General features: G+C 48.4%; 1 protein-coding gene across 2 annotated transcripts in view; it reads left to right on the top strand.

Moving 5' to 3' along the window:
- Window positions 1-3,190: 3,190 nt before the first annotated feature.
- Window positions 3,191-27,496, top strand: part of FCHO2 (FCH and mu domain containing endocytic adaptor 2) — a 235,623-nt gene continuing 211,317 nt past the window's right edge. For both annotated transcript variants that reach the window (XM_075325194.1, XM_075325187.1), the window contains exon 1: window positions 3,191-3,368. In XM_075325194.1, the coding sequence (XP_075181309.1) occupies window positions 3,336-3,368 (33 nt within the window). In that variant the 5' untranslated portion in view covers window positions 3,191-3,335. The remainder of the gene's footprint in view (window positions 3,369-27,496) is intronic.

The following is a 27,496-nucleotide window of genomic DNA, read 5'->3' as shown; positions in this document are numbered from 1 at the left end:
CGTGTTTCTCAACGCAGTGACACTAGAACAAGGCCCTCTGGGAAAATATGCAAAACAAGATTGCCGCGGAGACCCCATCACATGTTTCTCAATCCTAGTTTCACTGCGTTGAGAAACACGAGATGGTGTCTCCGTGGTGTTGGATGTTGATCTCTCCGAGGTCAACCATCCTTAGCTATGTAGTCTTCTACTAGGCATTGCTCCCACTAGCCAGTTTCCTACTCCACACTGATGAGGGGCAAATACCCCGAAACAGCTGTCTGTGGATGGATACCATGTTTTGGTATAGGCAGTTTCCTTGACTGGAGACTGCCCTTCCCATGGTTGTTCCTTCCCGGTGAAAGACCTGTCTAGTTTCCTGCCAGCGTTGAGAAACATGTGATGGTGTCTCCGCGGCATTCTTATCTTGCATATTCAGCTGTATTGTCATCTGTAAAACTTTTTTTTTTATGCAGCAGTGTAGCACCCATTGGGTAGGGGGTTAAATATACTCGTCGCCGGGCCTGGTGATGTCAGGTCTGGGGATGTCACGGGTGGCCCTGCCCGGCTTCGTGGCCCCGAGGCGTACAATAAAACGGAGGATGATGATGGGGCTAGTTTGTCTCGTGATGCCACCTGTGGTACGCGGCCAGGGATTAGCCGCCTCTGGTGTCGCTGTCTTCCAGGGCGGATGGTTGTAGCAGCTAAGATGGTTCTGCTACCCACAGGTGGAGCGGGCCCCGGGGAAGATGATGAGTGGAGCAGAGGCTGTTGGCGCCAAAGCGCGGGGTACCGGCAAGGACAGGCGGACACAGTCTCTGCAGTTTCAAGGTTTCTTTACTCACAGTCCCAGTTGCCTGTCCCGGAGTACAGATCTCCGCCGTGCTGGGCCCCAGTTGATCCCGAGCAATTCAAGGTCAACACCGGTGTTAACACTGTGAGTCCTTTCTGGTCGGGGTCCCTCCAATCCCGGTGTATGTGGAATGTGAAATGGGCTGCAGGTGTTTCCTGCACTCTCCGCAGACCTTGGAATCCCCTGTAGCTGTAGAGAACCCGGGCTGAGCTACCTGCTCCAAGCTGTGGGTCCTATGGCGCTCCCAGAAATGTGAGGTAAAAGAAGATTGGACCGAGGTTCCAACTGTGCCCCTCACCCCAAGCTGTGCCCGGGGTTGACTGCCTAACTGTCAAGATGCTCCTTCCCTTTTCCCCAAGTGAGGTCCACCCCAGGTGGTTGTCCTAGTTACCGGGAAAGTCCCATGCTTCGTGATGGCCACCCCCCTCTCTACCCCAGGCCATCCCCCGGTGGGAAAGCTCCTGTGTGTGGTTTGTGAATGTGAGAAACTCCAGCAATTAACCTCTCCTTACCTGAGATGAGTGCTGCACCTTAAGTGAGATGCAGTACCCTGTGGCGACTGAAGCCTCAGGGGCGCTACAGCAGCAGTGAATAAAATGTGCAACAAAACCTAATACAGTTTCCTATATTAATAATGGCAAATTATCCATAAAAATCAGACGAAATATGGTTGATCCATTTGGCATAGTTTATTTTTGCGCATACATAAACTGAAATAATTGAGACTCATTTGTCATTCCTCTCACAGAGCTGGATGTGGCTTGTGACCCTCTCACAGAGCTGGATGTGGCTCGCGACCCTCTCACAGAGCTGGATGTGGCTCGCGACCCTCTCACAGAGCTGGATGTGGCTCGCGACCCTCTCAGACCTGGATGTGGCTCGCAACCCTCTCACAGAGCTGGATGTGGCTCGCGACCCTCTCACAGAGCTGGATGTGGCTCGCGACCCTCTCACAGAGCTGGATGTGGCTCGTGACCCTCTCACAGAGCTGGATGTGGCTCGCGACCCTCTCACAGAGCTGGATGTGGCTCGCGACCCTCTCACAGAGCTGGATGTGGCTCGTGACCCTCTCACAGAGCTGGACGTGACTCGAGACCCTTGGTATAGTTTACTTTTGCGCATACGTATACTTAAATAGGAGAGACTCATTTGTCATTCCTCTCACAGAGCTGGATGTGGCTTACGACCCTGTCACAGAGCTGGATGTGTCTTACAACCCTGTCACAGAGCTGGATGTGGCTCACGACCTTCTCACAGAGCTGGATGTGGCTCGTATCCTTCTCACAGTGCTGGATGTGGCTCATAACCATTTCACAGAGCTGGATATGGCTCGCAACCTTCTCACGGAGCTGGATGTGGCTTGCGACCCTCTCTCACAGTTGGATGTGGCTTGCGACCCTCTCACAGAGCTGGATGTGGCTCGAGACCCTAACACAGAGCTCGATGTGGCTCGCGACCTCACAGCGCTGGATGTAGCTCATAACCATTTCACAGAGCCGAATGTGGCTCGAGACCCTCTTTAACAGCTGAATGTCGCTTGCTCCCCTCTCACAGAGCTGGATGTGGCTTACAGCCCTCTCACAGAGCCAGATGTGGATCTCAAGGTCAGAAAGGTTGGGGATCTCTGGTGTACACAATACTGAGACCCGAGTCAATCCCTTGGGGATATGCCTGTCAGCATGATGCAAAACGGAGGTCATCTCACCCATATCAGTGTCACATAAAGTTATTTTTTTGTAACTGTCTCTAGAAGTCTGATATCATCGTAATCGTACCGATCAGAAAAAAATAACGAGAACGTGTCACTTATGCTGCACGGCGAACACACATAAAGCAGAATTGCTGATTACTCCCATTAACCCCTCACTGCCCCCTCAAAAAAAAATTCTGTAAATGCATTATCCCAAAATGGCGTCATTAATAAATGTAACCAGCCAAGCAAAAATAACAAGCCCTCATATTTTGACAAAAAAAAATAAATATATATATAAATAAAACTACCATGGCTCCTTGGAACACGATTTTAAAAAGAAAAAGTGGCTGCACCCCTGAGAGGGGGAAGGGAGGACGGGGGCCACTGGGAAGCTGTAATGTGGCTCCAGTACTGGACACACGGGTTGACAAGCGTGCTCTGCCTGCTGACACCATTGGAATGGAAGACACCATTTCTGCTTATGTTCCCAACTTTCCATGTTTAATAAAGTTGAATGAAGAAAAAAAAATATTTTTTTTCTTTTTTTTTTATTTTTGCAAGTCCGCGTACTTGCACGACTTGGCCGCTAGCTGTCGCTCTACTTCGATTCCCACCCTGTGCCGGCTACGCATGCGCGCTCCAAGCTCCAGCAGCAGGAGGCGGGGGAGGAGGTGGCTGTGGGATTCCGTCTGGTTCCGTAGGAGGAGAGCGGAGGAAAGACACTACTACATCGGGCCGGGGAACCGGCGGAGTGCGGGCCGCATTGGAGACAATACACTGGAGCGGGGACCCCCTTTATCCATTAGCAAGATGGTCATGGCGTATTTCCTGGATAATTTCTGGGTAAGCTGTGATTTTTGCTCGCTTCCTGCCCGGTGTCCGGCCTCCTGTCCTCCCTTCCCTCCAGGCTCCACGGCTTGTACCTCAGGGGACGAGTGACAGGAGCCGCAGAATTCCCACTGCCCTCACTATGGGGTGACTGCACCTACAGGGGTATTAATAGTGTGTGTGACAGTGTGTGTGTATAGAAATGTATGTGTGTGACAGTGCACTGTGTGTATATGTATGTGACAGTGTGCACTGTGTATCCTGTGTGACAATGTGCACTTTGTGTTGTGTGTGTCAGTGTGCACAATGTACCCTGTGTGTGTGTGTGACAGTGTGTGTGTATATAAATGTATGTGCGTGACAGTGCAGGGTGCGCTGCGTGACAGTGCAGGGTGCGCTGCGTGACAGTGCAGGGTGCGCTGCGTGACAGTGCAGGGTGCGCTGCGTGACAGTGCAGGGTGCGCTGCGTGACAGTGCAGGGTGCGCTGCGTGACAGTGCAGGGTGCGCTGCGTGACAGTGCAGGGTGCGCTGCGTGACAGTGCAGGGTGCGCTGCGTGACAGTGCTGGGTGCGCTGCGTGACAGTGCTGGGTGCGCTGCGTGACAGTGCTGGGTGCGCTGCGTGACAGTGCTGGGTGCGCTGCGTGACAGTGCTGGGTGCGCTGCGTGACAGTGCTGGGTGCGCTGCGTGACAGTGCAGGGTGCGCTGCGTGACAGTGCAGGGTGCGCTGCGTGACAGTGCAGGGTGCGCTGCGTGACAGTGCAGGGTGCGCTGCGTGACAGTGCAGGGTGCGCTGCGTGACAGTGCAGGGTGCGCTGCGTGACAGTGCAGGGTGCGCTGCGTGTGTTTGTGTGACAGTGTGCGGGACAGCATGCACTTTTGGTAAAGAACATAACAATCAGCACAGCATATAAAGGCCCATATCTCTCTATGGAATGTTATGGAGGAATAGAATGTGAGGATAACCCGGCATATTCTGACCTGTGACAGCTCCTAATGAAATAAGGTTGTTCCCAGATGTGGATGGACACGCTCCCTCTCCTCCTCCTCGCTCCCTCTCCTCCTCCTCGCTCCCTCTCCTCCTCCTCGCTCCCTCTCCTCCTCCTCGCTCCCTCTGCTCCTCCGCGCTCCCTCTCCTCCTTCTCGCTCCCTCTCCTCCTCCGCGTTCCCTCTCCTCCTCCGCGCTCCCTCTCCTCCTCCGCGATCCCTCTCCTCCTCCGCGATCCCTCTCCTCCTCCGCGATCCCTCTCCTCCTCCGCGATCCCTCTCCTCCTCCGCGCTCCCTCTCCTCCTCCGCGCTCCCTCTCCTCCTCCGCGCTCCCTCTCCTCCTCCGCGCTCCCTCAGTCTGCTCCATTACAGTCAGTGGCCCTGTCGGCGCATGTGTCCGAAACACGTTTTGCAGGGTGGGGGAGGGGCGGTTTGGACGGATGCCCTGATGAGACCTCTGAACATAAGGCAAAACGCAGTGTGAAAGGAGCCTTAGAGCTGTCAGGCTGCCGGACGTTCTGGTATAGCATCCTTACCTTACCAGTCTGTCAGTGTCATGTACCTGGACTGCCACCACCATGCTACATACCATATTGTTGTGTAAGCCCCCAGCTGTATGGCAATATAGCAGCTTCAGGTGTATACAGTATATCACAAAATTGAGTACACCCCTAACATTTTTGTCAATATTTCATGGGCCAACACTGAAGATATGACACTTTGATACAATTTAAACTAGTCAGTGTACAGCTTGTATAACAGTGTAAATTTTGGTGCTCTCTAAATAACTCAGCACACAGCCATTAATGTCTAAACCACTGGCAATAAGTCAGGACACCCTAAGTGAAAATATCTAAATTATGCCAAAAAAGTCTATTTTGTGTGGCCACTATTGTTTTCAAGCACTGAGTTTACTTTACTCTCTTGGGTCCATGGGTTCACTAGGGCTTCACAGGAGTCGTTGGATCCTCTTCCATTCTCCATGATAACATCACAGAGCTGGTGGAGAAGAGATACCTTCCGCTCCTTCACCATCCCTTTTGAGGAGGTCCCACAAATGCTCAATAGGGTTTAGGTCTGGAGACATGCTTGGCCAGTACAGCACCTTTACCCTCCATTTGTTTAGCAAGACAGTGTCGGTCTCTGAGATGTGTTTGTCATTATCATGTTGGAATACTGCCCGGTCGCCCTGCTTTCCAAAGGTAGGAGATCATGCTCTGCTTCAGTGTGTCACAGTACATGTTGGCATTCATGGTTCTCTCAATGAACTGTGGCTCCCCACAGCCGACAGCACTCATGCAGCCAAAAACCATGACACTCCCACCACTATGCTGAACTATAGGCAGGACACACTGGTCTTTGTAATTGTCGCCCGGTTTGGGCCACACACACTTGACACCATTTGAACCAAATAAGTGTATCTTGGTCTCATCAGACCACATGACATGGTTCCAGTAATCCATGTCCTTAATCTGCTTGTCTTCAGCAAACTGTTTGCTGCCTTTCTTGTGCATCATCTTTAGAAGAGACTTCCTTCTGGGATGACAACTATGCAGACCAATGAGATGCAGTATGCGGCATATGGTCTGAGCACTGACAGACGGATCCCCCCACCCCATTTAACCTCTGTAGCAATGCTGGCAGCACTCATACGTTTATTTTGAAAAGACAACCTCTGGATACGATGCTGAGCACACAGGTTTTTTGGTCGACCATGGTGATGTCTGCTCTAAGTGTTGCCTGACTTGTTAAATCGCTGCATGGTATTGGCCATCGTGCTGCAGCCCAGTGTCAGGGTGTTGGCAATCTTCTTACAGCCTTGGCCATCTTTATGTAGAACAATTCTTTTTTTTTTTCAGATCCTCAGAGAATTATTTGCCATGAGGAGCTCTGTTGAACGTCCAGTGACAAGTATGAGAGTGTGTGAGGGATAACCCCAAATGTAACACACCTGCTCCCCATTCACACCCGAGACCTTATCACATGACACAAAGTAGGGTAAATTACTAATTGGGCACAATTTATTCATTTTAACTTAGGGTTGTACTCACTTTGTTGCCAGCAGTTTAGAAGTTAATGGCTGTGTGAGTTTTTTTAGAGGGTACACTAAATTTGCACTGTTAGGCCTAAGCCACACGGCATGAAAATCGGTGCGAGTGGAGTGCGATAAAAAATCGCATTCCACTGGGATCAATATTAGCCTGTGTCCCAGCACCCATGAGCGATTTATTTTCTCAGCCCCAATCGGACCGAGAAAACAATCGCAGCATTCTGCGACTGTAATGTAAGACTTTATCTCGCACCCATTCAAGTCTATGGGCGAGAGAAAAATTGCACTGCACTCACAGTACACCAGTGTACCGCGAGTGCAGTGCGAGAATGGCAATAGCCGGCAACGGAGGAGAGAAGGGAGATAAATCCCTCCCTCCCCTCCTCAGTGCCGGTCCGCCCCCGCAGCTGAGGTCCACTCGCATGGTCGGACCTCAGTCTCAGGAACACTCGCATAACATTCGGCTCTGCTGTACTGCCAGCGTGATCTGAGTGTCATGCGAGGGGATCGCAGTAATCTCCGTGACGCTCCGGCCTTATACAATCTTTACACTGTATCAAATTGTCAGATCATCAGTGTTGTCTCATGCAAAAATAAAATATTTACAAAAATGTGAGGGGTGTACTCACTTTTGCGATATACTGAACATTGAATTTGGAGACAGAGATTATGTGGATTTTGAGGTTATGGTCACTGAAAATGCACATAGCAGTTACTGATTGTGGTAGATCGCATAAAAAGACATATTTTCTTTTGCATAGTTTGCCATTTTCATGTCCCTAAATCCAGGCCAGTTGGATGGTTCTTCATGAGAGGAGCTCAATCTTTGGAGGCCGCTGTTTTCATGGACATTTTCCAGTCACCTTGTCACATCTGAACGCCAAACCGTGTTCTCCATTGTTGGGCGACTGACGTGTGATTGAGATCTGTTATAGAATAGTATTAGTGGAAGCCATGGGCGGCACGGTGGCTCAGTGGTTAGCATTGCTGCGTTGCAGTGCTGGGGTCTTGGATTCCAGCCCACCAAGGACAACATCTGTATGTTCTCCCCGTGTTCGCGTAGGCTTCCTCTGGGTACTCTGGTCCCCTCCCAACACTACAAAGTCACATCGGGCAGGAAAGACCTCTTGAAGATGTTAGGAGGAGATGAGAGGTGCTTCGTCGGACTGTTGCATGGCTGCCAGGTACCTCTCGCCTCCCTTGCAGTGAGAGGCAGGGCTGTGGAGTCGGTAAGCCAAACCTTCGACTCCGACTCCGACTCCGACTCCTCAAATTCTCTTGCACCGACTCCGACTCCGGCTCCGACTCCGACTCCGGCTCCGACTCCGACTCCTACATATATTGCTTATAGTTAGGTGAAAAATTTATTGTAGTACATGAATATGTGTATGTGAACATCAGACATTTAATAATTTTTATGATACAATAATCAAGATATTTGGATAGAACATAAAATATATTTATTGGAATACAACTTTAGAACACAAAAAACTGTAATAAATTGTAAATATGTAATACACTATGTAATATACAGTAGATTACATATATATCTTGTGTGTGTGTATATACACTGTATATATATATATATATATATATATATATATATATATATTATATATTACATATTTACAATTTATTAGTTTTTTTGTGTTCTAAAGTTGTATTCCAATAAATATTTTATGTTCTATCCAAATATCTTGATTATTGTATCATAAAAACAATTAAATGTCTGATGTTCACATTGTACTACAATAAATTTTTCACTTAAATATAAGCATTATACTAAATGTTGTTATTTAGTAAAATATTCAGCACATTCTGCATTGCACTCCTGTCCCCAATTTATTATATATTTTAGGAGTCGGAGTCGGTGCATTTTATACCGACTCCGACTCCGACTCCGACTCCACCAAAATGAGCTCCGACTCCGACTCCGACTCCACGACTCCGACTCCGACTCCACAGCCCTGGTGAGAGGTGTCGGATTACCCCTCTAAATGGCATTCGGTTGTATCATGGGTGTATATCTTTACGCAAAGTAACACATTTTCCATAATTTGAGTCTGAGAAAATAAATCTTAAGTCTCTTCTGTGTCGTACAGCTGCGTGGATACTACAGACATGCAGGCCCTCAGTCACACCGCTGCAGCTTTCCTCAGGTGCAGACGTGTGTACTTTATACAGCCGCTGAAGGTGGATTATACTGTGCTTGCTAGTGGCATTAGGTGGTGGTGGGTATGTACATACTGAAAACCTGTCCTGGGGAATCAAACCCGGCTGTCACAAGACAAACCACAGCACAAAGCAATGCAGGCGCTGGATACACAAGAAAGCTGAACTGATGGCTTATACACATTCGCACTGTGGTTATGATATTTCAGCATGAAGCTTCAGTTTCATGGCTGTGTGCAAAGACTATGGTTGTGAAGACATTTTTGCACAAGAGAGAGACAGCGCTCATCTCTTAATGAATTGGCTACCAGGTTTTTGAGATGACTCAGCCCAACATAAAAATACACAAAACATTAAGCGGTTATCAGCATGGCTTCATTTATTGATCTTAATACAGAATTGATAGGCAAAGAAAGTGATTTAGACTTGGTGTAATTCAGATTGTTATAGGTACCATCACGTCCTGTGACTCAAATCTATTACAAAATCCACACGGGTTCTTTTGACTTTGGTGGGGATTTCACTTTATGCATTGCAAAGGGGTAAAAATCCATTCACATTATGAACCTATCTGTTAAAATATGGCTTTAATTTGGCCTGATCCTAATCTGACTTTTTTTTATGAATTTCTGAGATCATAGATATAAGGGTATGAGTCCCTGTGCTATTCTTTAAAAGTAAAAAAAAATAGGATAAGGAATATGGAAGTATAAATGAGGCCTAAATGCTATTGATGTTACTTGATTTGTGTCTATTCTACTCCTCTTTTGGTCTCTGAAAACATGTCAGACAATGCAATGCTATGGCCCTATTGGCCAGTTTATGCTCCTTTAGAAGCTGCTTTCCACTGCTGCTCAGTAAGATTCCCATTCTTTGCATAATTTTCCAACAATCCGTGCATAGGATCCACCCTGTCTGAGCCCCTCTGCTCCCCACTTCCCATTGACTGAAAGGAGAACTCCTGCACACAGAGTATTGGAGTATAGTGTATTCATCTTCAAAGCAACTATAACATAACCAAGTATATTACAAAATTTCTTAATTTAGCAATGCCTGAGGGGTAATTTAAAAAAAAAAAAATAAATAAATAAATAAGAAAAAAATAGTTTTAGTTACTCTCTACGGTATGTGCGCACGCTGAGTTTTTAGTGCAGACATTATCTGCACCTTGTAGCAGAAAAACGCACCAAAAAATACATGCATGTTTTGGTGTGGGTGTTTTTTTTTTTTTTTTTTGTGTGAAACAATTGGCTAGAAGGGCTACAAAATGCAAGAAAAAAAACGCACCAACAATTCACATGCTGTTTCTTTTTCTGCACCCAAAACTGCAAGGAAAAAAGAAGCACTTTAGAATTCTCATTGTATTTTCTGGCATAAGGATTTGGGCTAAAAACACAGCGTGCGAACAATGACTTAGTCTGTACACACAGTGCGTTTTTTTATGTGTTTTTGAGAAATTTGTACCAAAATCTGCATGTCTGACCTGAAGCCAGCAAAGTCTGAGATTTCTGAAGTGCTGTGCGCACGTTTCTTTTTTTTTTTTTTCTTTCTTTTTTCTTTCTTTTTTCTCCATGCAGATTTTGGTGCAGAAAAAAATCTGCAGCATGCCAATTGTTAGGCCTTGTGCGCACTAGAAAATGGAATTTTCTTATGAAAATTCTGCAGGCTCTCAAAGATTTTCGCACCTGCAGAAAAAAAAACGCACCAAATCCACATGCGGATTCTTGCGTTTTGGTGCGGATTTGTTGCGTTTTTTTCCGCAGGTTGTTCCCTGCAGGATTTCACAATTAGAATCCCGCAGCAAAACATGCAGCTGGCAAAATCAGCCTAGTGCGCACAGCATTTTTTTTTTCACAATGGATTTGCTGGTGAATCACTGCAGAAAGGTTAAGAACATTTTCTGCAGCGAAACATGCGGGAAAATCCGCCTAGTGCGCACAGAGCCTTAAGGTGTTTTTTCCTACGTTTTTTTTTTTTTTTTTTATTTTAGCCCTTCCTGCCATTGGCTTCATAAAAAAAAAAAAGCAAGGGAAAAAAAACTGCACCAAAACGCATGTTTTTTTTGGTGCGTTTAAGGGTAAGTTCACACAGTGCGTTTTTCGCTGCGTTTTGCGCAGTTTTCGGGTGCCTTTTTGCTCAGAAAACTGCATGACTTTGCTTCCCCAGCAAAGTCTGAGTTTTCATTTTTGCTGTCTGCACACAGCTTTTTTTTTTTTTCAGCTGCGTTTTTGTGGTGCCACAAAAACGCAGCATGTCAATTATTCCCGCGTTTTTCACTGCGCTTTTCATCCATTGAGTGCAATGGAATTTTGAAAGACGCAATGAGAAACGCAAATAGTTGCGTTTTAGTGCGTTTCTAAGACCAAAAACGCAGCTATAAACGCAGGAGGTGGGTAGTAAAGTGACATGTACAGGAAGAGGATTCCTTCTGTCAGTAAATACAGAAGCGTGAATCCTCCCGGTACCGTCACCGCCGCTTCCACCTCCAGTCCTGTGCATGTATGCTGCCGTGCGGCGTCTTGTACGGGCAGGAGGTGGAGGCAGTTGCGAAATCAAAAGTGAACAGTAGAAAAAAAAATGTCATACTCACCTGTCTGCAGACTCCCGGTGCCATGCCCGCTCCCATCTCCTCCCGGTACCGCCGCAACGGGTGTGTGCAGTCTCCCCGGGTACGTATGCCTGCAGGATGCAGGACCTGGCGATGGATCACCTGATGCAGTCACCTGACGTGTCAGCTGATCGTAAGTCTCGGGCTGACGCCAGCGGCCGGCCGGTTTAACCTATCAGCGGATGTGTCAGGAGACTTCATCCCTGATTACCGGCAGTTCCTGCAGCGATCGGACGGGATCAGACTTGCTCTAGGAGCTGCCGGTAATCAGCACATAAGTAATATTTTTTTTTTGCACCGATGCATCTGCTGATTGTATAAAAGCCGTTTATACAATCAGCTGATGTGTGATGTGATTCAGGCACTTGATCCTGACACATCATCTGATCGCTTTGCCTTCCAGCAAACCGATCAGATGATATTGGATCCGGTTTGGACGGCGCGGGACCCTTGACCCAGGATTACTGCGGGGGGCGGGGTTCTTTATTTCAGTAAAGATGGAGTCACTAATTGTTGTGTTTTATTTCTAATAAAAATATTTTTCTATGTGTTGTGTTTTTTTATCTTTACTAGAAATTCATGGTGGCCATGTCTAATATTGGCGTGACACCATGAATTTCGGGCTTAGGGCCAGCTGATAATATACAGCTAGCCCTAACCCCATTATTACCCAGTGAGCCACCCGGCATCAGGGCAGCTGGAAGAGTTGGATACAGCGCCAGAAGATGGCGGTTCTATGAAAGTGCCATTTTCTGGGGTGGCTGCGGACTGCAATTCGCAGCGGGGGTGCCCAGAAAACATGGGCACCCTGCACTGTGGATTCCAATCCCCAGCTGCCTAGTTGTACCCGGCTGGACACAAAAATTAGGCGAAGCTCACGTCATTTTTTTTTTTTATTTTTTTTTTTAATTATTTCATGAAATAATTTAAAAAAAAAAAAAGGGCTTCTCTATATTTTTGGTTCCCGGCCGGGTACAAATAGGCAGCTTGGGGGTTGGGGGCAGCCCGTACCTGCCTGCTGTACCCGGCTAGCATACAAAAATATGGCGACGCCCACGTCATTTTTTTTGTTTTGGGGGGGGCAAAGAAATCCTGCATACAGTCCTGGAAGGAGGATGCTGAGCCTTGTAGTTCGACAGCTGCTGTCTGCTCTCCTGCGTACACTATTGGATGGAGGATGCTGAGCCTTGTAGGTCTGCTCCCCCTGACTCTCCCTCCAGCATACAGTCCTGGATGGAGCATGCTGAGCCTTGTAGTTCTGCAGCTGCTGTCTGCTCTCCTGCATACACTATTGGATGGAGTATGCTGAGCCTTGTAGTTCTGCAGCTGCTGTCTGTTCTCCTGCATAGACTATTGGATGGAGTATGCTGAGCCTTGTAGTTCTGCAGCTGTCTGCTCTCCTGCATACACTAGTGGAGAATGAAGAACATATTGAAGAAGGAAATGACATCAGACCTTTTTTTTTTGTTGTTCACTGATAAAAAACGCATAAAGATGCAGTGAGCAAAAACGCAGCAAAACGCCGCAAAAAAACGCATCAAATCGTGGCAAAAACGCGTGCGTTTTTTGCCACGTATTTGAAGCGGGTGCGTTTTTGTGCGGTTTTTGCCGCAAAAAACGCAGTGTGTGAACCTAGCCTTATGGTGCATTTTTCTGCCAAAAGGAGCAAAGTTCATGCAAAAAATGTATGCGTCAAATCTGCAGCATGTACACATACCTTTTTAAAAGGAACCTGTCAGGTCCAATATGCACCCAGAACCATCCCTGTATACACTAGTATAGATAAAGGGATCTTTAGAAAAAGTATTTCTAAAGCTCTTTTACCGTATGCTAATGCGCGAGGGGACTAGTCCCCTGGGCGTTAATCCCCGACCAGTCGCCGTCATTAGTATGTTAGTACGCCCCTGTGGGTGTGCTATCATGCTAATGAATGTGTAGCGTCACAGGATGATCTCACTCACCTCTCCGCTGCCATCGTGTCAGACACTGGATTTTGGCTCAGTGCGCATGACCCCGGACTTTCGGTCATGTGTACTCTTTCAGTTTGAAGCCAGGACGCGTACACCCGGCTTCATAGTGCACATGACCTAAACTCCGGGGTCATGCGCACTTAGCCGAAATCCAGTGTTAGGTGGCGATGGCGGTGGAGAGGTGAGTGAGATCATGCTGTGGTGCTGCACATTCATTAGCATGATGGCACACCCACAGAGGCGTACTAACATGCTAATGGAGCAGACTAGCCAGAGGTACTAACGCCCAGGGGACTAGTCCCTGTGCTCATTAGCATACGGTGAAAGATCTTTAGAAATACTTTTTCTATAGATCTCTTTATCTATGCTAGTGTACACAGGGACGGTTAGGCAGGGATTAGCAATAGGCACCCAGAACTGCTCGTGGTTTTGGGTGCATATTGGACCCGACAGGTTCCCTTTAACCCCTTAACGACCTTGGACGTACTGAGTACGTCATGGTGACATGGTGCTAAACGACCCATGACGTACTCAGTACGTCATGGCGAAATCGCGGTCCCGGAGCCCCGGGGAGTGAAATTTATTTACTTAAACGGTAGATTCGGGAAGGAGGGGACCTCTGCCTGACCTCAGGAGGGGTGGTGCCTCCTCCCCGAACCTACAGAGGCTGTGATTGGCTGACGAACGCCGCTCAGCCAATTACAGCCACTGTAATGTTCCAGCCATTGAAAATGGCTGGAACATTGAAATCCAGCCCTGATCAGTGCTGCTGTAGCACTGGCCATTGGCTGGAGCTGGGTGATCGATGCTTCACCCGCCCCCAGCTCTGATTGGAGAGACCGGTCTTGTGACCGCTCTCTCCAATCAATGTGGATCTGCGGCCTGTGATCGTCCCTAGAAGCCGAGGAGAGCGGTAAGTTGTTGTCCCCGCCCCTGTCCCCGATCGCCCCGCCGCTCGCCCCTGTCCCCGATCGCCCCGCCGCTGCTCCCGCTTCACCGCTGTCCCCGCCGCTGCTCCCGCTTCACCGCCGCTGTCTCCGATCGCCCCGCCGCTGCTGCCGCTGCACCGCTGTCCCCGCCGCCATGCTCCCGCTGCACCGCTGTCCCCGCCGCCATGCTCCCGCTGCACCGCTGTCCCCGCCGCCATGCTCCCGCTGCACCGCTGTCCCCGCCGCCATGCTCCCGCTGCACCGCTGTCCCCGCCGCCATGCTCCCGCTGCACCGCTGTCCCCGCCGCCATGCTCCCGCTGCACCGCTGTCCCCGCCGCCATGCTCCCGCTGCACCGCTGTCCCCGCCGCCATGCTCCCGCTGCACCGCTGTCCCCGCCGCCATGCTCCCGCTGCACCGCTGTCCCCGCCGCCATGCTCCCGCTGCACCGCTGTCCCCGCCGCCGCTCCCGCTCCACCGCTGTCCCCGCCGCCGCTCCCGATCCACCGCCGTCCCCGATCCACCGCCGTCCCCGCCGCCATGCTCCCGCTGCACCGCTGTCTCCGCCGCCATGCTCCCGCTGCACCGCCGTCCCCGCCGCCGCTCCCGATCCACCGCCGTCCCCGCCGCCGTGCTCCCGCTGCACCGCTGTCTCCGCCGCCATGCTCCCACTGCACCGCTGTCCCCGCCGCCGCTCCCGATCCACCGCCGTCCCCGCCGCCATGCTCCCGCTGCACCGCTGTCTCCGCCGCCATGCTCCCGCTGCACCGCTGTCCCCGCCGCCGCTCCCGATCCACCGCCGTCCCCGCCGCCATGCTCCCGCTGCACCGCTGTCTCCGCCGCCATGCTCCCGCTGCACCGCTGTCCCCGCCGCCGCTCCCGATCCACCGCCGTCCCCGCCGCCATGCTCCCGCTGCACCGCTGTCTCCGCCGCCATGCTCCCGCTCCACCGCTGTCCCCGCCGCCGCTCCCGATCCACCGCCGTCCCCGCCGCCATGCTCGCCACTGTCCCCGCCGCCGTCGCACCCACCTTTTTCAGCCGCTGCTGCCCCCGATCGGCGGCGGCCGCCGCCGCCTCCTTCATCGGCTGCCCCTTCTCCATCGCCACACCACCTATCCCTCCATGTGCTGCAAGCCACCCTCCCCCCACGTGGGGGGAGGGTGGCTGGCTTGCAGCACATGTGGGAGGAGGGTGGCTGGCTTGCAGCACATGTGGGGGGAGGGTGGCTGGCTTGCAGCACATGTGGGGGGAGGGTGGCTGGCTTGCAGCACATGTGGGGGGAGGGTGGCTGGCTTGCAGCACATGTGCTGCAAGCCCCCCTCCCTCCCCCTACATGTGCTGCAAGCCCGCCACCCTCCCCCTACATGTGCTGCAAGCCCCCCTCCCTTCCCCTACATGTGCCATCTCTCTCTCGCATCAGACTCTGCCCCCCTCCCCGATCTGCTGCCTGCTCTCTCCCATTTTCCATCTACTGCCCCCTCTCACCCTCCTCGATCTGTTGCCTCCTTCATCTGCTGCCTCTTCTGTCTGCTGTGATCCTGCTGCCTAGATCCATCCTGTAAGGTAGGTATCCCCATCTCACCCCCCCCCATCCTCTGCCGCTCCTCAATCCGCTGCGCCATTTCCCATCATCCATCCGCTGCGCCCTTTCCCATCCTCTGCCGCTCCTCCATCCGCTGCGCCATTTCCCATCCATCCGCTGCGCCATTTCCCATCATCCATCCGCTGCGCCCTTTCCCATCCTCTGCCGCTCCTCCATCCGCTGCGCCCTTTCCCATCTTCCATCCGCTGCGCCCTTTCTCATCTGCCGCCCCGCCCTCTCGCATCGCATTATCCAGCGCAGTTGCTCGCTTCCAGACTGCAGTGGATGATGCGATGCGAGACTCGTGCATTGCTCTCACGTTTGGCACTGGTCTTAGTGGCAGGCGCTCTTTTTTTTTTTTTTTTTTTTTTTTTACTGATGTCTGTATTTTTTATTTCGCCAAACTAATTTTTTTTGTATGGGGGGGTCTAGTTTCCAAAATGGGATCACATGTGGGGGAGCTCCATTGTTTAGGCACCTCAGGGGGTCTCCAAATGAAACATGGCGTCTGCTAATAATTCCAATCAATTTTACTGTGAAATGGCGCTCCTTCTCTTCTGAGCCCCGCCGTACGCCCAAACAATTGATTTCCACCACATATGAGGTATCGTCGTACTCAGGAGAAATTGCACAATACATTTTATGGTGCATTTTGTTCTGATACCCTTGTGGAAAAAAAAGCTACCTGTTTGAAAAAACAATTTTGTGGTAAAAAAAAGAATAAAATATTTTCACGGCTGAACATTACAAACGTTTGTGAAGCCTCCAGGGGTTCAAAGTGCTCACTAAACAGCTAGATAAATTCCATGAGGGGTCTAGTTTCCAAAATGGGGTCAATTGTGGGGGAGCTCCATTGTTTAGGCACTTCAGGGGGGTCTCCAAATGAAACATGGCGTCCGCTAATAATTCCAACCAATTTTGCTGTGAAGTGGCGCTCCTTGCCTTCCGAGTCCTGCCGTGCGCCCAAACATTTGATTTCCACCACATATGGGGTATCTGCGTACTCAGGAGAAAATGCACCATAAATTTTATGGTGCATTTTTTCCTGATACCCTTGTGATAAAAAAAGCTACCTGGTTGAAGCAACAGTTTTGTGGTAAAAAATTTTTTTTTTCTTTTCACGGCTCAACGTTATAAACTTCTGTGAAGCTCCCAGGGGTTCAAAGTGCACATCAAACATCTAGAAAAAATATTTGAGGGCTCTAGTTTCCAAAATGGGGTCATTTGTGGGGGAGCTCCATTGTTTAGGCACCTCGGGGAGTCTTCAAACCCGACATGGCGTCCGCTAATGAGTGCAGCTAATTTTGCACTCAAAAATTCAAATGGCGCTCCTTGCCTTCCGAGTCCTGCTGTGTGCCCAAACATTTGATTTCCACCACATATGGGGTATCTGCGTACTCAGGCGAAAATGCACAATACATTTTATGATGCATTATTCCTGATACCCTTGTGAAAATACTAATTTTTATGGCTAAAGTAACATTTTTGTGTTAAAAAAGTAAAATTTTCATTTTTTCGTCTACATTGCTTTGGTTGCTGTGAAGCTCCTAAAGGGTTAATAAACTTCTTGGATGTGGTTTTGAGCAGAGTGAGGGGTGCAGATTTTAGAATTGGGTCACTTTTGGGTATTTTCTGTCGCCTAGGTTTCTCAAATCACTCCAAATGTGATGTGGTACCTAAACAATTTTTTTTTGTAAATTTTGTTGGAAAAATGAGAAATTGGTGATGAACTTTGAACCCTTCTAACTTCCTAACGGAAATTTTTTTTTTTTCAAAAATTGCGCTGGTGTAAAGTAGACATGTGGGAAATGTTATTTAGTAACTTTTTTGTGTGACATATCTCAGATTTATGGGCATAAAATTTCAAATTTTGAAAATTGCAAAATTTTCAAAATTTTCGCTAAATTTCCGAAATTTTCACAAACGCAAAACATATCTGCCTAAATTTACCACTGACATGAAGTACAATATGTCACGAAAAAACAATCTCAGAATCGCCAGGATCCGTTGAAGTGTTCCAGAGTTATAACCTGTCAAAGTGACACTGGTCAGAATTGCAAAAAATGGCCGGGTCTTTAAGGTGAAAACAGGCTGGGGGCTGAAGGGGTTAAAGTGCTACTGTTCCATCATGTGAACTTGCAGCATCATATCTGTGCCTGCTCTTCATAGACTTTATGAGCAGCAGCTGTCATCTCTGTCATTTTACCAGTGAGCTGAGCGAGATTTGATAGAGGAGAGATAGGACAAACTTTATCATCATTTGTAATATTGATTTATAGGAAAGCCAAATTTAATGTTATTACATATAGAGGTGAAATCTGCAGCAAGTGGAGGACATTTCTCTATTGCGTTCTTTGGATTACCATCATATGTCTCCCTTTTGCATGTGTGGATTTAATTCTGTAGAATCTCATTTGTGATTCTGATATTGCACAGAGGATTTTTTAATCTGGAAAATCCAAAAAGAAAATGTTCTCCGTATCCTACTCCTGTCAATGTACCCTAATAATGGATAATGTCACCTTTTCCACAACCCTAATCTTGGCCATTGTTTCATCTGAAGTGTCTGGTATCTTCTCACTAAGTTTTATGGATTTGCACAGCGGTAATACATTTATATGGTTGAGTGATATAATAGGTTACCTTGTGTCTGATGTCATGATTGTACTATGTACCCTGGCAAAACAACCTACTTGTATTGACTGACTGGTGGGATACTGTTACAGGATATGCCTATATCAAATACTTCTCCCCGCCTAGAGCCCCCCTGACAAAAGCAGTTGTTTTACAAGAAGTAAAGGAATGTAGCATTGTTTCTATGGCTGGAGCTCATATACAGTATAGAGAAACCCATGTTTAAAGGGAACCTGTTACGTGCAATATGCACCCAGAACCACGAGCAGATCTGGGTGCATAGATGAAGAGCTCTTCCAAAAAAGTATTTGTAAAGAGCCTTTATTGTATGCTAATGAGGCCAGCGACTACTCGCAAGGGCGTTGTTTCCCTTGGCTAGTCGGCCCACATAGCATGTAAGCAGTCACGTCCCTGTGGGCATACTAACTTGCTAATGAATGTGCAGTGTCAGAGGATCAAAAAAGTCCGTGGAGCCTCTGTTAGGAGTCTCAACACACAAACCAGCCAGATATCCCTCCGGGAAGGACCCAGCCAAGGGGTGGCTCTTTTTAGGAGACCACCATAACCACCATATTAAGTGGCCCTTTTAGTCAATATCCAACTTTTTGACAAGTTTAAAGATAGGACAAGGGAAATACCAAGGCCAAGTATCCATCCACAGACAGCTGTTTCGGGGTATTGCCCCTCATCAGTGTGGAGTAGGATTCTGGCCAGGTGGGAGTAATGCCTAGTAGACCAACAAGACAAAACAATCACTGATCTCGGGGAGACCAGCCAGAGAAAACACTGCCGGCAGCCAGTGTCAGAGGATGGTTGCGCTCACCTCTCTCCTGTCATCGCGTCCGGCTCCTGGATTTCGGCTCAATGCGCATGATCACATACTTTCGGTCAGACGCTGTGCGTTCATTAGCATGTTAGTACGCCCATAGGGACGTGCTTACATAAGGGGGCCGACTAGCCAAGGGCAGTAATGCCCTTGCAACTAGTCCCTGGCCTCATTAATATATCATATGGGATCTTTAGAAGTACTTTTTTTTTTTTAAAGATCCCTTTTATCTATGCTACTATAGGCCGGGACAGTTAAAGCCTCTTTACACGCTGCGATATCCTTACCGATATCGCTAGCGTGCGTTCCCGCCCCCATCGTTTGTGCGACACGGGCAAATCGTTGTCCGTGGTGCACAAAATCGCGCGGACCCGTCACACATACTTACCTGGCATAGCGACGTCACTAAGCGGCCGCCCAATCGAAGCGGAGGGGCGGAGATAAGCGGGACGAACATCCCGCCCACCTCCTTCCTTCCTTATTGCTGGCGGGAGGCAGGTAAGGAGATGTTCCTCGTTCCTGCGGTGTCACACGGAGCGATGTGTGCTGCCGCAGGAACGACGAACTACATCGTACGTGCTGCAGCAGCGATAATTGAGCTTAGGGGGGATGTAAACGATTAGCGATTGTGAACAGTTTTGCAACGATTCAAAATCGCTAATAGGTGTCACACGCAACGACATCGCTAACACGGCCGGATGTGCGTCACAAATTCCGTGACCCCAACGACATCGCTTTAGCGATGTCGTAGCGTGTAAAGCGGCCTTTAGGCAGGGATTAGCAATATGCACCCAGAACTGCTTGTGGTTCTCGGTGCATATTGCACCTGACAGGTTCCCTTTAACCTATCTGAAGTCCTTTGACGTCTGACGTTCTGAAGTTTAAATTTCATTACATCTGAACAGCACTGGCCATGAACATTATATCCGAGTGGTCTGCAATCCCACTACTTCTGTGCAGTTATCCTATTCAGCTGGGATTAAAAGCTAAAGGTGTTGGATGAAGAACACGTGTACCTGGAAGATGAGCAGATGGTGCTCAGGAGCTGATCTCTCTGCACACAGTTTTTGCACTTGTTCTTTGTTGCCAAACATCGCACTATGCTGTCCCCATGATTGTAATAATAGACAAAGAAAAAACACTTCTCAGCCACTCCACAACCAACTGCAGATCCTGGTATAGAAGAGTGAATGCACGGAATGAAGTCCATCGCGTCAAGCGTCCAATGGAGCTTGCAGTGCGCCAGCAAATCAATGGCGACCACTGTCGCAATAACCCCGGGCCCGCAGTGTCGCCGACCCTCAGTACTGTGACTCTCCTGAGCTTCTCGTCTGCAGTGACTGCTTCCCCTCCTCCGAGCCCTCAGTTTCACTGACCCTGCGTCACCACCGCTGTCCCAGTAAGGCATATCTAATTATAATATGCACCTCCATTTTCCCCCAGTTTCGTGGGATAAAAATGTCTTATCTGAAATATGCGATATATATCAATAAGGATACAATTGATCCAAAATGCGTCATCTTTCCTTTTTAATGGCGTTTGAACCATGGAATACAACATGTGAAATAAAGTTTTGAATTTTTATTTTTTATCGTTTGGGACTGCTTTATCGTTTGGGACTGCTTTATCGTTTGGGACTGCTTGATTTCTCTTGGATTTTTTGGGATCACTTGATTGTAATCTGACACCGAAAATAATGAATTTTGCCAATTTTGTTGTTCTGGACTAAAATGTCTGAAGTTTGATATTCAAACAGCTATCTAATAATGGACACTCCAGGTATGAGGCCTGGCACCCTGAAGTGGAGACGACACTGGTCAGAAAAGAAGCCGCATCACTGGGGACGTGGAGTTGACAGGATCTGCACCATTCCTCCATCCCTTCTACCAACGTTTTAATCTCCGGATACTGGTTTCTGTAGATTTATATAGGTGCCAGATTCCGGACTGGATCCGTGTTTATTTATTTATTTATTTTTTTTTTTTAATGGGAACCTGTCAGCATTTTTTCGGCTTATAAGCTGCGGCCACTACTAGTTGGCTCTTATATACAGCATTTTAGAATGCTGTATATAAGAGCCCAGGCCACTGGGTATAACATAAAAAACACTTGATAATACTTACCTAACGGTCGCGCTGCGGTGGATTTGAGTCAAATGGATGTCTCTGTTGTCCTGTGCCGGTGCCGCCTCTTTCGGCCATCTTCGTCCTCTTTCTTCTGTAGCCTGCGTGCATGACGCGTCTACGTTGTCCACACTCACCGGCATTGAGGACCTGTGCAGGCGCACTTTGATCTGCCCTGAACAAGTAGTTTTCCAGTGAATATAAATGTAATTGAAGGGAACCTGTCACCCTATAAGCTGCGGCCACCACCAGTGAGTTCTTATATGCAGCATTTCAGAATACTGTATGTAGGAGCTCAGGCCGCTCTGTATAACTTAAAAAAACACTTTTATAATATAATATTCACGGATTGGTCTGAGGGGTTTCGCTGCTCTCTAGTCTGACTCCTCCTCCGTCCTCTGCGATCTCTGTCTTCCTGCCCAGCCACTTGTGCATGAGGCTTCAGGCGTCATTCACAGACAGGGCTCCATTGCGCTCCTGCACAGGCGCACTTTGATCTGCTCAGCTGAGTGCAGAGCAAAGTACTTTAAGGCACAGGCACTAGAAAAGGTCAAAGACCACCCATGCATGCGCACTACAGTTCACTTCAGCCAGGCAGATCAAAGTGTGCCTGCGCAGGAGCGCAATGGAGGCCTCACTATAGATGACACCAGACGCGTCATGCACACGGGGCTGGGAAGGAGGACAAGATTGCAGAAGATGGAAGAGGCTCTGGACTGAGAACAGCGACACCCATTATACCGGACCACCCCCTAGGTGAGTATTGTAAGTGATTTTTTATGATATACATAGTGGTCTGGACATTATATATATATATATATATATATATATATATATATATATATATATATATTATAGTTTTCTGGAATGCTGTATTTATGAGCTTACTGGTGGTGGCCACAGCTTATAGGGGCCAAATCTGGTGACAGGTTCCCTTTAAAAGGAAGGTGTCGTCAAAAAAAAAAAAAAAAATTTCAATAACTGAAAAAATGTAAAGTCATAATGTTTTAATGTTTTGTTTAAATATTATTTGTTTTTAATTGAGCAAAGTATAAAAAAAAATTAAAAAGTTTGCTATTTTCCACTGGGGAGCAGCTGCTGAAATCCTACAGAAATCCCACTGTAAAAAAGCTCACATTACATATGCAGTAAAGTGGGTGTTGTCTGCTCTGCTGTGTGTAATGCAGAAAAACTGTGGAAAAAGAAAGCGCAATAGGGTCTTACCCCAATATATACAGGGTGAGGCAAAGAGTAATACTACTCACCAAAAAGGGTTGTGAAAGTCACAACACCTATAACCGCATGTAACACCAAGTCCCGACAGCGGTCCCCATAAGGCAGATAACAGAGAGTAGTAGAGATGGGTTTCAAAGCCGCGCCAAAGACCACTGGATCAGATTAGCTTAAGATTAATGCTTCTTTATTTCATGCACAGGTCAAGTCAACGCGTTTCAGGAGACACAGCTCCCTTCTTCAGGACAAACCAGCAAAGAATCATCAAATCTCTATTGATTTGATGATTCTTTGCTGGTTTGTCCTGAAGAAGGGAGCTGTGTCTCCTGAAACGCGTTGACTTGACCTGTGCATGAAATAAAGAAGCATTAATCTTAAGCTAATCTGATCGAGTGGTCTTTGGCGCGGCTTTGAAACCCATCTCTACTACTCTCTGTTATCTGCTGTGTGTAATGGCACGCCTCCCCCCTCTCAATCTGAGTGTTTACAACAGATAACAGAGAATGACATGTAGGGACACAGTGCAGAGCCATTTTGTTGGTGACCAGAAATGTCCAAAGTGTCACCAAGGAGAGCAGGAGTATCCCACAGGATAGGATTAGATACACGGCTCTGCAGACAGTATCACCGGTGTGTGTGTGTGCGCGCACACACACACACACACACACACACACACACACACACACACACACACACACACACCAGCGGCGGGGGGAGCTGCGGGGGCTTGGGAGAATGGAGGGAGGGGGGGTGTCATTGGAGACGGTAACGGCGGGGGGGAGGGGCGGTGGCAGTAGCGGGGGCAGAGCAGGGGCTGGGGAGAACGGAGGGATGGGATGTCATCGGAGATGGTAACGGGGGGTGGGAAGGGGAGGGTAGGCGGCCCGTACTCACACATCCCGGCGGTTGACAGGGGTTAATGGAGCAAACAGCATACGCTGAGAGCTCCACAATAATGGCGCTGATCTCCTCCCTCTGCTGTCATCTGGAGAGCCCAGGGGGCGCATCCAGGTCACAGCAGCCGCCCACTGTAACGTTAGTGAATGGGGTCGGATCCCGACCACTGTTTTCTATGCACAGGGGCTGCCATAAAGGAGTGAGGAACTGTTGTTGCACACACAGCAAACCCAGCATGGCAGCCCCCAGTAAAATAAGAATTAAAAACTAAATAAGCTGCGATTTTCATTTTGTATTAGAAATACTTGATTTCATAATCAAAAATGAAAAAAGAGAGAGAGGGCGCTCCTGTGTGGGATCTTAATGTACCGAGGTATGTACAATGTGAGGTGCACACTCACCTGATAGTGTTGTACGTCAGGTACAACACTGATAGTGGTATTGAAGAGGGATCGCAAGTTCACCGCTCCTTGTCAGCAGGGATCCCGTCCTCCTGACTCCGCAGGACTCTGCTCAAACGATCGGGGTTTCCACGTGCAGTGTGCAGCCGCCGGACCGGCGTCTGATAGCAGCTCCTCCTCCGGGTCGGATGGTCCCGTGATCACAGATGCGGTGATTCCCCAGCCCCTGGTGTTAGATTCAAACGGATAGTACGATCCTGGTTCTGGCTGCAGCAGCCCCGTGAGCTCCCATAGGGAGATAAAGATGCTAGGAAAAAAAAAAAAAAAAAATGCACGGTTTCGCTGCGCTGCTCAGAAAGGTAGTGATAAGGTTATTTGGGATGTAGATTTATTAATTATTTACATGCCACTACACGTTTCGGGGGTACAACATCCCCGTTCCTCAGGTAGCCTGGGCTACCTGAGGAACGGGGATGTTGTACCCCCGAAACGTGTAGTGGCATGTAAATAATTAATAAATCTACATCCCAAATAACCTTCTCACTACCTTTCTGAGCAGCGCAGCGAAACCGTGCATTTTTTTTTCCTTGATTTCATAATCACTATTTTTAATACAAAAATAAAAAACCTCGACACCTTCCCTTTAAATTGGTTCTTACTACAGTAATGCTGTGGCTAAACATTTTGAGCCTGACACAAATTTAGTTTTTTATAAAGATTGCTGTTTGTGTTTTTCTTTATTTTAGTCATATTTTTCTATGGTTGCTGAAGTAAAATGAGCATTTCTTGTCTAATCAGTGCTCGGTGGTTATCACAATTTCTATATTTTTTTTTCTTTTTTTCTTCAAAGATTGACCAAAGGTTCTCAATGGGATTGTGATCTGAGGAATTTCCTGGCCATGAACAAAACAGCCACTTAATTGTTTGTGTTTTTTACATGCTAAATAATAACTGATGTGCTGCATTTTGTCAAAAACACAGCACAGCTCCAAATATGCGCAGAAAAAAATGTCATGTGCATGAGATTTCAGAAATCTAATTCATTTTGCTGGTTCTGCTTCTTGCTCTGTCTCTCTGTCTCTCTGTCTCTCTGTCTCTCTGTCTCTCTGTCTCTCTGTCTCTCTGTCTCTCTGTCTCTCTGTCTCTCTGTCTCTCTGTCTCTCTGTCTCTCTGTCTCTCTGTCTCTCTGTCTCTCTGTCTCTCTGTCTCTCTGTCTCTCTGTCTCTCTGTCTCTCTGTCTCTCTGTCTCTCTGTCTCTCTGTCTCTCTGTCTCTCTGTCTCTCTGTCTCTCTGTCTCTCTGTCTCTCTGTCTCTCTGTGTGTCTCTGTCTCTGTGTGTCTCTGTCTCTGTGTGTCTCTGTCTCTGTGTGTCTCTGTCTCTGTGTGTCTCTGTCTCTGTGTGTCTCTGTCTCTGTGTGTCTCTGTCTCTGTGTCTCTGTCTCTGTGTGTCTCTGTCTCTGTGTGTCTCTGTCTCTGTGTGTCTCTGTCTCTGTGTGTCTGTGTGTCTGTGTGTCTGTGTGTCTGTGTGTCTGTGTGTCTGTGTGTCTCTGTGTCTCTGTGTCTGTGTCTGTGTCTGTGTGTCTGTGTGTCTGTGTGTCTCTGTGTCTGTGTGTCTGTGTGTCTCTGTGTCTGTGTGTCTCTGTGTCTCTGTGTCTCTGTGTCTCTGTGTCTCTGTGTCTCTGTGTCTCTGTGTGTGTCTGTGTGTGTCTGTGTGTGTCTGTGTGTGTCTGTGTGTGTCTGTGTGTGTCTGTGTGTGTCTGTGTGTGTCTGTGTGTGTCTCTGCGTCTCTCTGTCTCTGATCCGCGGCGCTCCACAGCTGTCACACTGCGGCGGCTTCTCCAGCTTTTGAAAAATGCCGGCCACTCATTATTCCATCTCGTATTCACTGCTTCCGGCGCCTATGATTGGTTGCATTCAGACGCGCCCCCATGCTGAGTGACAGCTGTCTCACTGTAACCAATCACAGTCGCCGGTGGGCGGGTATATGTAGTGCAGTAAAATAAATAAATATTTAAAAAACCGGCGTGCGGTCCCCACCAATTTTGAAACCAGCCAAGATAATGCCACACGGCTGAAGGCTGGTATTCTCAGGATGGGGAGCCCCACGTTATGGGGAGCCCCCCCCCAGCCTAAAATTATCAGCCAGCAGCCGCCCGGAATTGCCGCATCGATTAGATGCGACGGTCCCGGGACTCTACCCGGCTCATCCAGAATTGACCGAGTGTGGTGGCAATTTGGGTAATAAGGAGTTAATGGCAGCACATAGCTGTCACTAAGTCCTACGTTAATCATTGCAGGCGTCTATGAGACACCCCCAATGATTAACCTGTAAGTGAAAGTAAATAAACAAATACTCCCAAAAAAATCCTTTATTTGAAATAAAAGACAAACCACCCTCTTTCACCACTTTATTAAAATCCCCAAACACCCCTCCAGGTCCGGCGTAATCCTCACGAGGTCCCACGATGCATCCAGCTCTGCTACATGGAGCTGACAGGAGCGGCCGTAGAACACCGCTACTCCTGTCAGCTCCATGCAGCAACTAAAGTGAGTCGCACTGTCAGCGGAGACGTCACTCAGGTTACCCGCGGCCACAGGTCTCGGGTGGAGGACTCGAGCTGGCCGCTGGTAACCTGAGTGACAGCATTGCGGATCGCACGGCTCACTTCAGTCACTCAGGAGATTTGCGGTCACTGGTTAGTCCTTCACCAGTGATCGTAAATCAAGCTGCGGCACACGCACAGAGCCACGCGATCACAATGAAGTTGGGTGAAGTTCATCAGAGTTCATTCTGATCGTGTGGCTCTGTCTCGCAGGCAGCCATGTGCTCTTTTTGACAGTCCGGTCCCACTCGGCTCTGCTGCAAATCTGTGGGGATGCTGCAGAGCCGAGTGGGACCGCACTGTCAAAAATGTGCGTTCTGGATGCTTTTCCCACTCTTTCTATATGGCAGAGCAAGCATCCAGAATGCATGAATTCTGCCATAACAATGCGTCTCAGAACGCAGCTTTTCGGCTGCGTTGTGAGACGCACATGCAGTCACTTACACGCTGCGGAATAGAACGCAACGTGCGCACATAGCCCAAAAGTGCTGCGATCCATAAGCAATGCCCCTTATAGACATACCCTGCCATTGTGGATTTATGGCCTATAGTCCCCTTTACATAGAGGACATATAGGGCTTATACTTGACAATATGAAACTTTTCAAATAGTGTCCCAGAAATAATCATTGTCTAGACGTCCACATCCCTGTAATCTCCTTGTTCTGTAGTAATGTGTAACTACTGCCTTTGGTTGTATCTTCCCATTATGTGCACCTTCTGTTTAAAGACACGAGTGCCATTAGAGAACTACATTGTATGCAATTGCCTTTTATAATCTCCAAGCCTGACCTAAGCCAATGTCAGACTAGTGTCTGTAGACAGACTGTGCACTGATGCCTTTAATTGTGAGCAATTGGACTTTATTCATGTCAAGGCCCCTTTACACACTGCAACATCGCTAGTGATATCGCTGTAACATCACCGGTTTTGTGACGTAATAGCGACCTCCCCAGCGACATTGCAGTGTGTGACACGCATCAGCGACCTGGCCCCCGCTGTGAGGTCGCTGATCGCTACAAATTGTTCAGGAACATTTTTTGGTCCTTTGTTTCCCGCTGCGCAGCATGCATCGGTGTGTTTGACACCGTTACGACTTCGTTAGCGACTTAGAACCCAGCCCGTAGGT

This window comes from Anomaloglossus baeobatrachus, chromosome 1 (assembly GCF_048569485.1).
Source record: "Anomaloglossus baeobatrachus isolate aAnoBae1 chromosome 1, aAnoBae1.hap1, whole genome shotgun sequence".
NCBI lineage: Eukaryota > Metazoa > Chordata > Amphibia > Anura > Aromobatidae > Anomaloglossus > Anomaloglossus baeobatrachus.
The sequence above is the reverse complement of the archived record's forward strand: the minus strand, read 5'-3'. Positions and strand labels throughout refer to the sequence as shown.